Below are 13,191 nucleotides of genomic sequence, written 5' to 3' on the forward strand. Positions count from 1 at the left end.
ATTCTTGTTTATTACAGCTCATTTCAAGTAGTTCTGTTGCAGCTGGTAATGAGAGGTGATGTTTGTGACCTTCACACTTCACTGCATATTACACATTGCTGCATTGTTAAGAAATGGGTGACAACACTGTAACAGCAAAACAAGTACCAAATAGGCTTTATGTGTTCTTACATATAAACTGAGCAACTGGCAATGCAAAATATAATCTTGAGTGAGCTTGGATTGTTCAGTGTGAGATTAAGGGCATGTGAAACATTAATTGCATAATTTAGCAAGGAAAGCATTTAGTAGCTTTTTATCAGAGGTTTTGATGTAACTCTTTCGAGTACAAACACGTTTCCATCTGTTTCAGATGAAGTTACATTGTTTCATAGTTTGCCATTGTAAGATTTGAACTCTTGATCTTGGGATTACAAGCCCAGTACCATAACCACTTGGCTATTTAGGCCAAGCAGCGGTTTTGACGTAACTCTTTCGAGTACAAACATGTTTCCATCTGTTCCTATTCAGATGAAGTTACATTGTTTCATAGTTTGCCATTGTGAGATTTGAACTCTTGATCTTGGGGTTACAAGCCCAGTACCGTAACCACTTGGCTATTTAGGCCAAGCAGCGGTTTTGATGTAACTCTTTCGAGTACAAACACGTTTCCATCTGTTCCTATTCAGATGAAGTTACATTGTTTCATAGTTTGCCATTGTGAGATTTGAACTCTTAATCTTGGGGTTACAAGCCCAGTACCATAACCACTTGGCTACTTAGGCCAAGCAGCGGTTCTGATGTAACTCTTTCGGGTACAAACACGTTTCCATCTGTTCCTATTCAGATGAAGTTACATTGTTTCATAGTTTGCCAATGTGAGATTTGAACTCAGTAATCTTGGGGTTACAAGCCCAGTACCATAACCACTTGGCTATTTAGGCCAAGCAGAGGTTTTGATGTACCCAAACATTCCATTAATTGATTCAATAAGCAGATCATTTGATTATCAGAACAGCTGACACCGTTCAGTACAAAAAAAATGTTTTGACATGAAAGGGTATCATATTTATAATAAAAAAGGGAAAACATGTAACATGTGGAAATGTGCATTATTTGAATTTTAAATTAGTCACTGGAGTTTAACCATGAAGAATCCACCTGAAAATGGAGAGAAAAATATCTATATGTTCAGTTTTTCCTTTAGTGTATCTAATTAGACTACAGTTCAAATCCTGTTATTGTCATTTCCAACATGAGAAATACAAGTTGCATCACCTCAATTATGTGGGTCAGGTGATTCGCAACAAATATGTTGCCTTTTCATGTCAGAAATATTAAGATGCTTGAATTTGAAAACTTAGGCTGGGATTTTCCGGCCCTGTCAGCATCAGGCATTGTTGTAGGTGGGGAGGGAAAATTTGGCGAGTGGCCAAGAGTCAATTATCTTTCAAGTTTGTTCATCTTGAAGGCAGCGTTTAGCCTTTAGAGCTTTATCAGAGTTAGCCAGAATTTTGGAATTCAGCTTTTGCTGAATAATTAGAAAGGAGACTTGTCTTTTTGGGTACTTCCCTCATTTCCCTCAGAAATGCCTCACTGTACTTCATGTACAATTAATTACTTCAATGTGCAGTTATTATTGTTCGTGAGAAAACATGGGAGCTATCTTACACACAGCAAGATCCTAAAACACAATGATTAGTGAATGGGCAATTAATCTATTTCATTCAGCAAGTCTGGCAGCATCTGCGGAGAGGAACACAGTTAACGTTTCGTCACATCTATTCTGATGATGCCACTATCAAAAACAGTTCCTCTGACATGTCTTCCTTCTTCCTTAACTGAGATTTTCCACCCACGGTGGTTGACAGGGCCCTCAACCATGTCCGGCCCATCTCCCGCGCATCTGCCGTCACATCTTCCTCTCCCTCCCAGAAACATAATAGGGTCCTGCTTGTCCTCACTTATCACCCCACCAGCTTCCGCATTCAAAGGATCATCCTCCGCCATTTCTGCCAACTCCAGCATGATGCCACCAGAAAACACATCTTCCCTTCACCCCCCACCGGCGGCATTCCGCAGGGATCATTCCTTCCGGGACACCCTGGTCCACTCCTCCATCACCCTCTACACCTCAAACCCCCTCCCATGGCACCTTCCCATGCAACCGCAGAAGGTGCAACACCTGCCCCTTTACTTCCCTTCTCCTCACCGTCCAAGGGCCCAAACGCTCCTTTCAAGTGAAGCAGCATTTCATTTGCACTTCCTTCAATTTAGTCTACTGCATTCGTTGCTCCCAATGCGGTCTCCTCTACATTGGAGAGACCAAATGCAGACTGGGTGACCGCTTTGCAGAACACCTTCAGTCTGTCCGCAAGCATGACCCAGACCTCCCTGTCGCTTGCCATTTCAACACTCCACCCTGCTCTCATGCCCACATGTCCGTCCTTGGCCTGCTGCATTGTTCCAGTGAAGTTCAACACAAACTGGAGGAACAGCACCTCATCTTCCGACTAGGCACTTTACAGCCTTCCGGACTGAATGTTGAGTTCAACAATTTTAGATCATGAACTCTCTCCTCCATCCCCACCCCCTTTCTGATCCCCCCTTTTTTCCCAATAATTTATATAGATTTTTCTTTTCCCACCTATTTCCATTATTTTTAAATGTATTTCCATCCATTGTTTTATTTCTACCTTTTAGCCTTTTTTGATTCCTTCACCCCACCCCACCCCCACTAGGGCTATCTGTACCTTGCTCGTCCTGCTTTCTACCCTTAATTATCACATTCCTTAGATAATATCACCACCTTCAACACCTCTTTGTCCTTTTGTCTGTGATATCTTTTGGTTATCTCCACCTATCACTGGCTCTCTATCCAGCTCTATGTGTCCCACCCCACCCCACCCCTTAAACCAGCTTATATTTCACCTCTCTTCTATTTTTCCTTAGTTCTGTTGAAGAGTCATACGGACTCGAAACGTTAACTGTGTTCTTCTCCGCAGATGCTGCCAGACCTGCTGAGTTTTTCCAGGTATTTTTGTTTTTGTTTTGGATTTCCAGCATCTGTAGTTTTTTGCTTTTCACCTATTTCATTGTTGGTGGGTGAGGGAGCACAGTGGCAGAACTGAAATTAGATTGTCATGGGATTATTAACATCCACCTGAACCACTGATGTCAGCTAATAGTTTTATGTTGCTTAAGAGGATGATACCTGTAAAAATGCAGCAATTCCTTCTTCAGTACTGCTATGTTAATGTAAATTATGGCCCAGGTACAATGTCAGCTGTGGGTCAGGTAACATGCTTTTAACACTATGACAGGAGGTTCTGTGTTCAAGTCCCACTCCAAAGATTTGAGCACAAAAATCTAAACTGAGACTCTACTGTAATACTAAGGAAGTGCTGCACTGTCAGAGATGCTACATTTTGGTTGTGATGTTAAATCAAGGCCTTGTCTGCCCTTTCAGGTGGGCATAAAAGATCCCATGGCACTATTTTGAAAGAAGAGCAAAGGAGTTATCTTTTGTATCCTGGCCAATATTAATCCCTCAATCAGCTTCACAATAACAAATTATCTGGTCATTATCACAATGCTATTAGTGGTTTTTTGCTGTGAGCAAATTGGCTGCTGTGTTTCCTACATCACAACAGTGACTACATTGTGGAACTTCAGACAGATAATTGATTGGTTTAATTCGATTAAAACCCAGAAGACTGCAGCATGATCAAAAGCTTAAAGTAAGTATTTATATAGTTTGACAGGAAATGTAGTCTGGCTATGGCAATGCAGATAAAAGAAATCCCATGGCCAGCAAAAAGCCACAGAAGTAAATGAAAGAATCAGCCCAGATGACTGTCCATAAGCCACTAGATAAACTTGCTTTGTTAATCTGTGTGACCCACACTGAACCGTGCACACTATATGCTATGAAAACAACATCTGATGATGCGTTATAAATGAACAGCAATTGCAATAAGAAATCAAATGGAAGAGTTTACAATGATTTAAAGTAACGGTTAGAATTATGTAATCTATCTATTGAGAAAGATCAAAACTTTAGAGATTTGATGAAAAAAAAATGACCACATTACAACTTTGAATTTTAATGAACATCTGGTTACAAATCCTTATATGGAATAAAAAGCCACATGTCTCATGTACACCTAGTTTATTACAAAAATAATAAACTGCCTTTGAAATTCATGGCCTTAAGATATCTAAGTCAACAATGTTTTGAGATATTTATGCAGACAATAAGAAAATGCTTCGCCATTTGTTTCACTAATTATTCTGAGTTATTTTGCTGTTAAAGATTACTATTATTTTATTAGTTCAGGCAACACGAGCAACTTTACTGCTATCTCTGTAACCTAATTCCACAGGTTAAAGTACTCCATGTCCTGATAGTCATGACTGAAATATTTTTGTGGGACCAGTAATAATGCTTAGGAGATCGGTTCAGGAACTATATGACAAGATCACCTTCGGCAAGTAAAAGCATTTCAGAAGAGACAGAAAATTGCTCCTTGCCACTGATTATGCAGGTGCAGTGTTGTACACAGATCCCAGGGATGATGGAATGATCAGATTCACTGAAGAGTTATTCTTTTTACCTGTCACAATTTATGCAATAATTCATTCAGTTAAATGTATCTCCAGCATTTTTTTAATAATTTAGCACTACAGGCCAAAAATGATTTGCCCACTTACCTTTGGTCTGAACAAACAGCACCCAGCAGAAGTTAAATACTTCAGAAACTGTACAAGGTTGTCGTCTGTTGAGAAAGAACATTTAAAATCAGCGCTTGTTGCATAATTCATTACATGCTGAAAGGACACATTAGTTACAGCAAGTGAACAGCATTATTTGACCAGATCATTGTAGCAGATTGTCTTTTTGGCTAATTTTTTTCTTCAATAATTTGTTCCATTTCTGTATAAAGGTTTTACAAAGTTTTTTTAAATTTGGTGTGAAAGGGACAGAAGAACAAGGAGTCCTTTGCTGGCAACACAGACATAAAAACGGCCAAAGAAGTCAAAACTGATTATGCTTCAGAAATATTTATGACTGTGGATCAATGGTTCAATATAAAAAGTCTGACTATATTTTCTACCCATGTCTGTTTTCCATAAAAAGGTTTTTCATAATTTAGCAGTTGCTGGCTTCATAAATTTATGCAGCTTATTCTACCATAACCTCTGTCATTAACCCTTTGAAAACTATTGTAGTTTTCTATTCTGCATCAAAGTCAAAAATGAAACAATCCGGGTTGCTCCTAACACAATGGGCCTAATTTTAACCTTGTGTAAGTGAATGGATTTTGAGTGAGTTAAAATCAGCTCAACAAGTTAGCTGATGATCTTTGGGACCGCCACATTTCATTACTGCTACTTTATAACAGCAGTCATCAGAAATGCTCTGATAATCTGTATTACACTCCTTGTTGAGAAGTAAGATGCATGAAAGTTATTTAATGACATATTGTATAAACAATTGGACACTGAAAGGTCACTTCAACAATAAAAGTATAATCATTTCACAATATGATCTTGAATACTATGGAGTGGTTAAAAACACCCCAGCAACATCAGAACAAGCACCCAGAATCAGAATAGAAGCTGACAGAGTGGGATTGCACAGCAAAGAGTCCAGTCAGGGACGAATGACAAAGAGAAGGAAATAAAGGGTGAGGAGAAAGAAACGTACCAAGGCATATGAGAGCAGAGCAGGAATGTGGTGTGTGCGCGGCAAGTGTGACCATACAGAATCTGCTGGTACATGGACAGGATGGATAGGGAGCAGCTGTTACCCTTAGTTGAAGGGTCAGTCGTGAGGAGACACAATTTCAAGGTGAGGGGCAGGAGGTTTAAGAGAGATGCGAGGGTGGTGACAGTCTGGAATGCGCTGGCTGGGAGGGTGGTGGAGTTGGGTTGCCTCACATCCTTTAAAATGTACCTGGATGAGCCCCTGGCATGTCATAACATTCAAGGCTATGGGCCAAGTGCTGGTAAATGGGATTAGTTAGGTAGGTCAGGTGTTTCTCACATGTTGGTGCAAACTCGATGGGCCGAAAAGCCTCTTCTGCACTGTGTGATTCTGTGATACAAATGAGGTCTTCCATGACCAGTGCGCATCACATGGACAAGTCTTTTTTATGATTTAGGTTTTAGGTTGTGTGCCCCCTTGTAAGGGGCCACTTTTTTGCCGGAGCTTATTGTTTGATGATACTGGAGCAATCCTGTAACTCCTTTATGGTTCAATTAAAAGAGGCAACAACACGGAAAGAATAAGTAACAAAGCTGGGACTAATTAATGAATTATCATTGACCAATCGTCATCCAAACTGAACAAAATTAGGAAAAATTGCTCTTATACCAGTAATTAAGGTGTGAAACTTCAGAGGAACTTGGGCGAACTTGTACAAGGAACACAGAAAGTTAGCATGTAGGTACGGCAAGCAACTAAGGCGGCAAATGCATGTTGGTCTTTATTGCAAGGGGATAAGTGTACAAGAATAAGGAAGTCTTGCTAAAATTGTACTGGACATGGAGTACTGTGCACAGTTTTGGTCTCCACATTTAAGGAAAGATATAGGGCAGAATCTTGTCAGCCTACTAGCAGTGGGTGTGCTAGGTGGCATGTGCAGAAAATATGGCGTGAGCTGCTTCACGCCGGCGTGAAGGCAGGTCGCGATCGTCCGCTCAGCCCGCCGATGATGGGCCACAGTTCCCGCCATCGGTTGGCGGGGAGCTAATTGCAATACATCAACATATAATTAAAAGGCCATCCTGCCAGGCTCTTGGAACTCTGCAGAATCGTCCATCACAGCACGCAGGAGACGTGCATTTGGTGGCCTTCACTTTGGGGGAACAGAGGTGAGTGAGCAGCAGTGTTCTCCACAGCTCACCTGTTGTTTACAGGCCTCAGTGGCACCAGGGGAGAGGGGAACAACTGATGCCTGGCCCCAGAGGCAACTGCTGAGGGCGGCGGCAAATGCTGGCCAGCCTTGGAAGTGACTGCTGAGGGGGGGGGTCAAGTGCTGCCTTGGTGCTACATCCCACTAACAAAGAATCGAGGTGGGGCGGGCAGGGTAAGTGAGGGGAGTGGCCATGCATTAAGGACACCTGTACAAACTGGCCATTGCCTCTGCAACTGAGACAGCTCAGGCACAGCCACAATAGTATGATTGGGGTCAGGCTCCTAACCTGCCCACCCATGCAAACAACACGGAGGCACCAAAGGGCCACCAAGCACTCCATGTCTTACCGCCCCCACCTCCCCTGCACAGACTTCAAGTATGCCACCAATTTATTGGAGCAACTGGGCTGCACATGCACAATCTCCTCGCCAACACTAGCCATGTAGCAGTCACTGCTGGAGGGGCTCACAGCCCCTTGCAATCTCAGCATCCTAGTTTGGACCAGTGTCCCCCAGGTCGCAGGTTGACAGGGCAGCCATGCAGCGCACTCATCTCTGGCTATCCGAGGGGTGACCAGCACTATCCAGGAAGCGTTAAGGGGCAGTCACGCAGGGCCAAGAAAGGTGCTAAGTACAGCCATGATAACCACATCTCTGTCGCTTTTGTGCTGCAGGAGGGCTACGTCAGGATCATGGATCCTGGTGACCTAGCTGTATGGCTGATGGCCTACAGAGACCATAGAAGACTGAGGAGAGAGTGACTGAGGCTCCTGGCTGCACAAAGTCAGGAGCAGCAACCTCATGAAGAAAGGGCAGCAAGGGCTCCCACACACACTGCCCAGGAGCGACAGCGAGCCATGGCTGGTGGGTGCCTCGTGACACCCAGGGTCTATAGACACCACTTGCCATTCCTGTAGATGACTGAGAACCAGTGTCGCTGATGATTGCACATGTCTAGGGACCTGATGGCTCATATCTGCCAATTACTGCATGACTTGGTGCCAAGGGGACTTGAAGGGCATTCACTGCCAATGGCTGTGAAAGTGGCCATGATGCTCAATTTCTTTGCCAGTGGCTCCTTTCAGGGCTCCACAGGTGACCTCTGTGGGATTTCACAATCCGGTACACATAAATGCATCCATGAGGTCACAGATGCCATCTTCTCCATGGCAAACAACTTTGTGCGTTTCGCCCAGTACTAGGAAACCAGGATGCAAGGGCCATTGGATTCACCCTGATCTCGGGATTCCCTCAGGGTGCAGGGTGCGATTGACTGCACTCATGTGGCACTCAAGTCTCCGTCGTTACACTCGGTGGACTTCATCAACTGCAAAAACTTCCACTCACTAAATGTGTAGCCGGTATGTGATCACCAGAAATGCATCCTGCAGGTGTGTACAAGGATTCCAGGGAGTGTGCACAATGCCTAGATCCCGAGTCACTTGCAGATCCCTGCAGTCTTCCAGGGTCCACAGAGGCTGCAGGGATGGCTCCTTGGCGACAAGGGCTACCCACAGAGGCCTTGGCTGATGACACCCGTGCAGCAGCCTCAGGCTGCAGCAGAGCGACGGTATAATGAGACTCATGCAGCATCTCGCAACTTGGTGGAACAGACCATCGGGATGCTGAAGATGCAGTTTCAGTGCCTGGGCCAGTCTGGTGTAGCCCTGCAAAACAGTCTGCAGAGGGTGTCATGCATCGTTGTTGTCTGCTGCACCCTTTACAACCTGGGACTGCAACAGGGAGAGGAGCTGGTTGAGGAGGAGATGGAGGAGCTGCATGTCTCCTCCGATGAGGAGGATGCCAAGGGGGATGAGGGTGAAGGGGGTCCTTTGTGGTAACATTGATGGGGGTGAGGCTCTTGCACTGGTTAGATGAGGCAGGTATGCTCGGGAGACCCTCATAGCTGCCAGATTTGTGGAGGATGATGATGACGACATGCAGCAAGTTGTCCCCATAGATCTTCACATTGCAGTTGTGAAAGTTTGACCACAGTCTGGCATATCGCAGTACCAATACCCTCTGTGAGAATGCTCCTATCATGGAGACGCAGTGGAGGCCATAATAGTCACTCGATCATGGGAGGATGACAGCATGTAGCGAGGGCACACCATAGATCTTCACATAGCATCTGAGAATGACCGACTCCTTGATCAGGGCCATCTCAGAGATGCAGCCATGAAACGTTAGATGCATCTGATGCTGTGTCCACCTTCAGCACTTCAGCCCTTCAGGATCACTGGTCGCAGATGCTGGTGTGAAAGGGACCAGCCCCACCTCAAAAGGTGCTGAGAGCACACAGAGAGTATGAAGAAACTCTGTGGTGCCTGCCCACTAAATTCTGGCAGCAATGTCCAGCACCGCTGAGGTGCAGGTACCAGTAATGTTTCCAGGGAGTATGAGGCTGGGCCAGGACTGTGGTCTGAAGGCTGCACAGAGCACAGGGAAGAGGCCCTGGACTGGGACACCTGCCTTTTATCTTGTGCAGAAAGGTTTCACATCTGAGTGACAAGAACACTGCTCCTCAGAACAAGGAGTCACAGGCAGGGAGAAATTCATGGGAGTTTACTAACAAAAGTGAACAGTATGTACAAGTGATCAACACGCATGCCCAGGCTGTGCAACTACTTTTACCTAACTTTCCTAACCCTGCCGCTGTACCTTGGTGTGCCCTGGGCATCCACAACAGAGGTGGAGGCAGCCTGTTGACTGTGACGCCCTGTCTGTGATTACTTTGTCTGGCGTCCTCTGGAGGGCCAAGATTTGATGGGCCCTGGCCTACTTTCAGGGGCATGCTGTGTGGCAGTGGCACCCTCCTCACCCGTGGAGCTGAAGCTGTGCAGGAAGAGGGGATTCGGATGGACCGGTCACTCCCACAGTCACCTGGGTGGATGGCCCCAGAGCGTGCACCGGTTGATCTTCCTCCCCATGGGTGCCCCAGGGCCCCTGGCTGACTCTGTGAGTGGAAGGGGTAGCTGGAGTGAGATCAAGCTGCCCAGTAATCCTCTCACATACACACTGTTAGAGGCCAACTATGGCATCTGCGATGGAGTTAAGCCCGTGCAGCAGAGCAGGAGTGACGTCCTGGACCAAGGCCTCCGCGGCGGCCGCCATCCTGCCAGTGTTGATCTTGTTGTGTTGCTATGCCGGCGCCATCACCTCAGCCTGAAGAAGCATGGACTCCTCCATTGTGCTTTGCAATCTGAGGAGTGCAGCGGACATCCCTTCCTGATGTTCCTGAGTTTGGCTTTGCAGTTCCAGCAACTGTGACATGACTGAGTCCAGAGGCCCATCATCTGACTCAGACTCAGCAATGTTCTGGCCTCCAGCAGTCCTCTAAGTGCCAGACACATGGAAAGTCCCTGCCTCTGCCTGCTGTGAATCAGAAAGTGCGATGTGCTCACCAGATTGTGATCCCGAGGCTACTCTAAAGCTAGGTCCCACCAAGTTGTGTGTCTCTGTGCTGGTGGAAGGTGTAGTTGAGCACTGTGATGGGTCTTCATGAGCGTGCCTTCAGATTCCTCTTCAGAGGTTTCTTTGGGCTTGATTGAAGGCCCTGGGTCGTGGATTCCATCGGCTGTTTGGCAGATGTGCCTGTGGAAGCAAGCAGAGATAATTAGTGCTTGTGAAAGAGGACACATCACTCACAGCATGGTTGTCTGATGGATGTTGCACTGCTGGATCCTCACTTGGTAGAGCAGCACCGACCTCACCATCAGCACAGGACCGGTCCCGGTCATCGCCGGCCAGCTGGATGGCTCTGTTTTCGAATTCTGTCAGAACTTTCTCCAGCATCCCTCCACCTGTCTGCAACCTTTCCCTCTTGTTGTGAGCCAGTTTGTCCTGCATGGATAGAGATGGGGAGAGTATATCAGGATGCTTGCCAGGCCAGATGATAAGTATGCCTGGCCTGTGTGGGTGGTGAGTGGTCCCACGGATGTGATGAGGCCAATGACAGTGTGTGTGAAAGACTGAGTGCTGCACTGCCAGTGCAGAGAGTGAGGGCCCTGTGGATGTGTGATGGGTTTATGAATGTGAGAGTTGGGAGTGATGAAAAGAGTGACTTACCTTGGCAGAACGGAGGAGATCATTCATCCTTCTGCAACACTGGGTGGCTGTCCTTCTCTGCAGGACATTTGCGCTGACCGCTGCTGCCACCGCCTCCCAAGCTGGGTTGGTGACTTTGCTGCCCATCCTGCAGCCAGGGCAGAGGTACAAGACATCCCTGTGACCTCCACGGCATCCAGCTCAAGGGACCAGTCATTGAAGCCAGAGGCTGCAGTCTTTTCTCCTTTGCTGGCTATGTCTCCCAGGCAGCAGTGGCGAGCTGGTGGTGATGAGCGCTTTGCTGGCGGCTGCCTTTTAAAGATGGCAGCCAGCGTGATGCAACAGCGAGTTGAAGGCGGGCAGGCAAATGAGAGGCCGCCTACCATGGAAACAGTGTGTTTCGCAGGAGTGAATAAATAATGAGGCGGGTTCATAACCATAAGGTGTGAAAACCCACCATTTTTGTTGGTGGGTAGGACTCCATTTTACCCGCCCACTAATGCACTTAGTGCAATTCTGGGAAAATTCCACCCATAATTGCATTGGAGGTGGCACAGAAAAGGTTCACTAGATTGGTTCCTGGCATGAGAGGGTTGTTCTGTGATGAGAAGCTGACTAAATTGGGTCTAAACTCTCTGGAATTTAGAAGATTGAGAGGTGAGCTCAATGAAACATAGCAGGTTCTGAAAGGGCTTGACAGGTGTCCTGCCCAGTAAAGACACGTCTTATTCATAACTGTAAAACAAAATGTAGTCAGCATGGAATTTTCTGGAACTGACTTCTCCTTTAAAGTGGAGATTAAAATGCTGCAAAAGATGGTCGCAGAGTGTTACCTGACTTGGTCTATGGATTCAAACTACCACACTGTCTCGAAAGGACAAAAGGGCACATTCCAGACTAAGAAGTGTCATTACTCATCTCCTGAAATCATTCAAACCATGTTTCCTGACTTGAATGGGTCATTCTAAAACCAAGACTGTGATTGTCTCAGGCCCCCCAGGGTGAATGGCTGCAAACAATAGTCCAGGTTGTGACTAATTCATTGAAGCAAAACAACTTATTTGGAAAACGGCACCATGAGAAACCACATGGCAAGGCAACCATGTTGTTCTCCATTTTAATCTTCAAGTACTGTCTGCCAGACCCAACAATGGCAGAAACTGCAGCAGAGAGGACAACAATATCTATGCCTTGAGACCTGAAGACTGCAATATCACAAGGTCTCCAAGCCTGTTAGATTTTGAAAACCCACCAATACTGAAAACTGACCTCCTGGTAACTAAATTTGTGACCTGCAGAAAGTCCATCTCTTTGAGAGAATCCTACAACGTCTCTGGTATTTGACTTTAGCTATTGCATTCACCTAACTACACTTCAGGAGTGAAAAACCTCTTCTTACCAGGCCTGCACCTTGTGTTTTGCAAGATGGACCATTTACGTGAATTACGAAGTATTCTTTCATTTACAATTTGTAAAAGTGCACTATTCCCTTTAATAGTATTTTCATAGAGAGAGAGAGAGGCTGAGATTGACAAATTTTTGGTCTCTCAGGGAATCAAGGGATAAAAGGAGGGAACAGGAAAATGGAGTGAAAGCACAAGGTCAACCATGATCATACTGAATGGCAAAGCAGGCTTGAGGGACTGTATGGTCTCCTCCTGTTCCTATTTCTTAAACTTTTAGGATGAATTCCTTAATATTGTGGTGCATTTAGAAATAATTTGAAAAGATAGTGGAGATATTGGTCACAAAAATAAAAACTTTAAGACTGATTTTAACTCAGCCCACCAGGAGGAAAGGGGATGGTAGCACCCTGTTCTGAAGTTACGCTTTATAAAAAAAATGGCTTTATGAATTTACTGGCTAGAAACCACTAATTGAATTTTTAAAAAGACTAAAGCCACATTCCAATCTCTTGAAAGTGCAAAGAAATGTGTCTTTTATAGTCACAGCACAAACAGTTAAACACTTACTGGGTCAATATCCTGGTACTCCTTCCCTAAGAGCACTGAGGGTGTACCTACACCACAGGGATTGAAGTGGTTCAAGAAGGCAGCTCACCACTGCCTTCTCAAGGGCAATTAGGGATGGGCAATAAATGCTGGCCTAGCCAGTGACACCCACATCCCATGAATCAATTTAAAAAAAAACTCACTGAATTGGCAAACATATCCCTTTTATAAAGAAAAAACATCTTTGTGGTCAAACAAGGAGTGGAGAAAGAGAGGAGCCATTCCACCTGG

General features: G+C 45.4%; 1 protein-coding gene across 4 annotated transcripts in view; it reads right to left on the reverse strand.

Annotated features, from left to right (window-relative positions):
* The window catches only part of rbl2 (retinoblastoma-like 2 (p130)), a 304,767-nt gene that overhangs the window by 140,103 nt on the left and 151,473 nt on the right, over positions 1–13,191 (reverse strand). For all 4 annotated transcript variants that reach the window (XM_041191571.1, XM_041191568.1, XM_041191572.1 and 1 more), the window contains exon 4: positions 4,693–4,757. In XM_041191571.1, the coding sequence (XP_041047505.1) occupies positions 4,693–4,757 (65 nt within the window). The remainder of the gene's footprint in view (positions 1–4,692; positions 4,758–13,191) is intronic.

This window comes from Carcharodon carcharias, chromosome 7 (genome assembly GCF_017639515.1).
Source record: "Carcharodon carcharias isolate sCarCar2 chromosome 7, sCarCar2.pri, whole genome shotgun sequence".
NCBI lineage: Eukaryota > Metazoa > Chordata > Chondrichthyes > Lamniformes > Lamnidae > Carcharodon > Carcharodon carcharias.